The following is a 4,872-nucleotide window of genomic DNA, read 5'->3' as shown; positions in this document are numbered from 1 at the left end:
TTTTCAGGATGGCAACAAACATACTTCACAGAAAACAAATAGAAAAAAAACGGTAACAAAAAATCTGTAAACAAAAGAAACAAAAAAAAATTCTAATAGAAAACACTGTAAATAAGCGACATAATCACATGATTAAACGAACTTACTTGTAAGTGAAATTCTATCATGATTGTATGAGCCTCTTCCGAAATGATAAAACATGTAGTCCCTTCGATTCCTATCGACCTGGCCGAATTTCCACAAAGTAAAAAGCTCGCAAACCGCTGTGAAGCTAGGTATTGGTGTCATGCACTCTCTTGTTATCAGGCGAGCGGTGACGTTTCCTCAGTAGTTTAAAGCTCCCCCGTAACGTATAAATTTTGGGATCTCGAAATTTTCGAGATAATGGGAAGTACTGGGTTGGAGTTTTATCATTTTGGAGGAGGCTCATACAATCATGATAGAACTTCACTTACAAGTAAGTTCGTTTAATCATGTGATTGTATAGCGCCTCTTCCTCATGATAAAACATGTAGCTGTTTAAAGCAGTTACGGCGCTCAATAATGTGCGTATGCATATTGCACTTGATTCATCCTTGTTAATATTATCAACTGATAAGAATGAGTTAAAGTAAAATAATTATAAAATTATTTTATTATTGATACAATTGAAATTACAAATCAAGAATTAAGAATCGCGTTAGCAAAACTGTCTCTATTATTAACAATTATTTCTCGGTCATAGAATTTTGCGAAAGTTTGAGAAGTTTCTGTCCACCCTGCTGTCGAGCGCAAAATATCTATACCGACGCCTTTGCGTTTTGCAGTTGAAGTAGACGCGTGACGCGTAGAATGTGCAGAAAATATATAAATATCAAGACCACTTTTTTCTAATATGTACTTAACCCAATGACTCAAAGTTGAAGATTCAGCTGCTTTATAAGGTTTTTTGGAAGTGATAAAAAGGTAATCTATTCCATTTCGCAGTTTTTCTGTTTTTTCAATATACGTTTTCAGAGTAGACGCAGCACAAATTTTTTCATTGATTGGAAAGTATGGTAATATGAGCAAGGGTTGATTTCTGTTACGACCCGAAGTTTTTATTCGTTTTGGTATTTTAATGTGAATGGTTTTGTCGTCTAGCTCTTCGATATTTTCTAATTCTATCAACGAAAAAGTTTGCATGCGATGACCGGTAATCAATGCCAGCAAAGCAATAAGTTTTCTTCCGAGATCGAGTACATTCAAATCGTTGTTGTTTGGTAAAGAGGTGAGATAATCGAGAACAATTTTTGGATCCCATGTGATGTCGTATTTGGGTTTTGACGGTCTCAAGTTGTAACAACCTTGAAAAAACCTCATAACTCGGTCGTCTTGAGCCATTTCTTTACCAACCAACAACGAGATAGCCGATCTATAACAATTAATTGTTGTGGAGGCTAGTTGGCGATCAAATAATTTGGTTAGGAAAATCAAAGTATGAGAAATGGATATTGCAAATGGATTAACGTTGTTATCAACGCAATAGGACCACCATTGTTTGAAACAACCTTCGTATTGTTTATAAGAAGACTCGGAAATAGATGCGATCGTAACTTCTAGGGCAGCTTTCGGAGTTCCCCTCAACTCGTACGCTTTCCGGACAAGATTCCGGCCACCAGGGTAACTTTGTTCCAAAATTGATCTAATTCTCTGTTAGCAAAGAAAATGTTGTGTTTAGCTTGAAGTTTCAGAGGTTTCGATATTAGGAGTTCAAGGAATAATGGGTACCAGGGCTGAGCCGGCCACTCTGGTACGATCATTATTTCTTTTGCCTTTTCGTCTCTTATTTTTTGTAAGCATTTTAAAATGATGGAAAATGGCGGAAATGCATAGAAAATATATTTTTTCCAATTTATAGTGAAAGCATCGATTGCAAAACAATCTGGATCTCTTTTCCAAGAAACGTACTTTGCGCATTTTGTATTTACTCGCGAAGCAAATAAATCAATTTCGGGGAAACCAAGCTTATCAATAATATATTGAAAAGCTTGACTCGATAATTGAATTTCTGAAACTGACTCTAATCTGCGTGATTCGAAATCAGCTACTACATTTTCTTTGGAAGGAATATAAGTTGCGAAAATCCAAATTTTTCTGTCTTCGCACCAAGACCAAATTGATCGCGTTATGTCATTAAGGTTTTCGAATTGAACACCACCCATTTTATTAATGTATGCGATGGCCGTAGTGTTATCAATGTGTAAAAGAATTTGACAATGGTGGTAGTTATTTGCAAATGACTTGAGTCCGAAGAACGCCGCAAGTAGTTCCAAGTAGTTAATGTTTTCACACATTTCACTCTCTTTCCAATGCCCAAAAACTTTTTTACCTCCGCTAAAAGCTCCCCAGCCTGTCAAAGACGCATCACTAAAAATCTCAACTTCAAAAGAATTGTTTCTTATAGGTTGATAAGGTGTAAATGATTGAGATGTCCACCATGATAATTCATCGAGAATTTTAGTTGAAATTCTAATTTTCGCATCATAATCATTATTATTCCATAGAAGTGATAAGTACTTTTGTCTTTCACAGGCTTTTGTATGCACCATACCATAATTTACCGCCGGGCAGCACGAAACTAGGTAACCCAGTGTTTCAGCAAAATTTCTGATTGAAATGAGCTTGTTTTTGTACAATTTTTTAATGATTTTTTGAATGCACGAAACTTTCTCTTCGGGTAATTCAATCGTCATAGTATAAGAATTATATATAAAACCTAAATATTTACAGCATTGACTAGGTTTAAGATTGCTTTTGCGATTATTGATGATAAAACCCAGGAATTTAAGTAAGCAAATTGTTTCTTTAATATTTTCTTGACAAGATTCAAAAGAATTGCCGAAAATCAGAATATCATCTAAATAAATAACTGATTGAAATCCCAATTTTCGTAAATATGCTACTAAAGGTTTCATAATTTTCGTGAAAATAAACGGTGCTGTACTTAGTCCGAAAGGTAAACACGTGAATTCATAAAGTTGGCCATTAAAATAGAAACGTAAATATTTACGACAGGATTTGTGTATCGGAATGTGATAATATCCATCTTGCAAATCAATAGTCGCCATATAACAATCTTTCTCTATTAGTTTTTTAACAGAACGATTATCTTCTAATTTGAAATGCGGTGGCGATATAAATTGATTCAAATTTTTTAAATTCAAAATAAGACGATATTTCCCGTCTGGTTTTTTGCGTAAAAATATGTCAGAAATATATTGTCCTTCCGTAAAATTGCATTGACGTATAGCACCTTTTTGTAAAATTTCAGATAGCAATAACAAGACGTTGGATTTATCTTCCACAGACCAACTGCGCTCCGTTGGAACTATTTGTCCTTCCTGAAGTTCTCCCTCCGCGACGAGTGGTGCGGCGAACTCTTCCTCTCGTGAGAGCTCCGATGGTAACTGCGCGGTCCGCCCGACGACGACCCGTGATTCGTCTTCTTCGGATAACGGGGCGGACCCTTCGAGTTTTTTGAACGTCCTGAAGATTTATTTTTAGGCTTCAACTCTTCGGACGTTACTGCGATGGCTTTAGCAGTTTTCACAGACTCATCGAGCTTGTCACCAAAGAGGAAGGCACTAATTTCCGTCTCAGCTAGCGGTTTTCTAACTGCGACGTTAGAGTTTGCGATGATCAAGCTTCGCCGTATGCACGTCTCGTCGTGTTGTAGATCTGCCATTAGACTGCCAACATCGCCCAAAATTTCCAAGAGAGAATTGTTGGCTTGCGATGCCTCGAGACCCATAAGCATTTCAATTGCTTTTGCGGTGCCGGCCAAGCAAGCTGAAATTTTGGATTGTTTAACAGCAATACGGCAATCACGAGCAATTACCGGTTCCGTAACAGATGACTTGGATTCTGGATTGAGCTTGGGTGGATCCCAAAGAGGGTTGTTTAGCGGCGTTGGATATAACGCTGATATTTCAGAACGTTCTTACTCGGGAAGACCAGTTTTGACGATGTCGGTCCACCGTAAGGTTATCGGCTCGTTGACTGCTTCTGCGTATTGTTTGTTTTCAGTCACTCGTTTGCCCAGTTTCTTCACGATTTCAGCACGGGAGGTCAATTGGCTTGCGGCTGCATTGACGGGCTGGCCGCTTACGGACTCGTCGGGAGCGTCAGCTAATGTTGAATCGTCCGGTTTTCGCGCCGAGCCATCGTCTACAGGAGTCGGCACATGTCCATCGTGTGTGGCGGCACGGGATCGGTGAGATGCTCTCGACGAGCGCGACGAGGCACTGCTCGTAGAGATGACACTGCTGCGGGACGAGTTTTTGCTTCTAGCTGCAGATGAATCGGTCGCTATTAGACCATGTCTAATTTTGTGTCGTAACTTGATGTCAAGTTACGGAGCTTGTCGGTTAGCGCCGACAGCTCGTTCTGTTAACGTAATTGTGAGGGTTAGAGCCCAAACAAATACTGCGAGTTTCGACGATAGCCATCGTAATTTTTCGTATAGGTTAGAGCCCACGAAAAAATTATGATACATTGCAAATAATCAGGTTAGAGCCTGTTTGCAATTTTGAACATTGATGAATTTTTCCGCAACATGGGTTGGAGCCCAAGGGAAAAAATGCTGTAAAAAAGTTCGTCAATCGTACTTACAACGACGGTCGCGGCGGTCGCGACGGGCATGGTTCCTCCTCCCTTCTTTTTCCTCCTGTCTTTTTCGCAATTTCTTTTTCAGCCGATGAAGTTCATCCTCCAGACGTGCATCATAAGAGCTGTCTGAGAATGATGACGATGATTATCGTCTTTTGCGACCCATTTTTACCAAGGATGATCGTGGCGAACCGGCCAGTTCGACACAAAACGAACGAATGAGGAAACGTCACCGCTCGCCTG

At 39.2% G+C, this 4,872-nt stretch overlaps 1 protein-coding gene across 1 annotated transcript; it reads right to left on the bottom strand.

The window, feature by feature from the left end:
• Window positions 1–660: 660 nt before the first annotated feature.
• Window positions 661–4,469, bottom strand: LOC131663031 (uncharacterized). The gene is made up of 5 exons (XM_058933084.1): window positions 4,448–4,469; window positions 4,060–4,329; window positions 3,576–3,942; window positions 1,950–3,507; window positions 661–1,671 (listed from the first exon to the last, which is right to left on the bottom strand). Exons 1-5 carry the CDS (start codon window positions 4,467–4,469, stop codon window positions 661–663), a joined length of 3,228 nt encoding a protein of 1,075 aa, XP_058789067.1.
• Window positions 4,470–4,872: the final 403 nt, after the last annotated feature.

This window comes from Phymastichus coffea, unplaced genomic scaffold (assembly GCF_024137745.1).
Source record: "Phymastichus coffea isolate CEN01 unplaced genomic scaffold, Cenicafe_Pcof_1.1 PCOF00029, whole genome shotgun sequence".
Taxonomy (NCBI): domain Eukaryota; kingdom Metazoa; phylum Arthropoda; class Insecta; order Hymenoptera; family Eulophidae; genus Phymastichus; species Phymastichus coffea.
Note: the sequence above shows the minus strand (reverse complement) of the source record. Positions and strands in the feature narration are given on the sequence as shown.

Excerpts from the sequence above, each read along its gene's own strand:
- LOC131663031 (XM_058933084.1), bottom strand. The coding sequence starts at position 4,469 with ATGGCTATCGTCGAAACTCGCA. Across the intron at positions 3,943-4,059 it reads TGAAATCGTGAAGAAACTGG|CGTTATATCCAACGCCGCTA; the intron begins GCAAACGAGTGA and ends CTGAAATATCAG. Across the intron at positions 3,508-3,575 it reads TTTGGTGACAAGCTCGATGA|GACGTTCAAAAAACTCGAAG; the intron begins GTCTGTGAAAAC and ends ATAAATCTTCAG.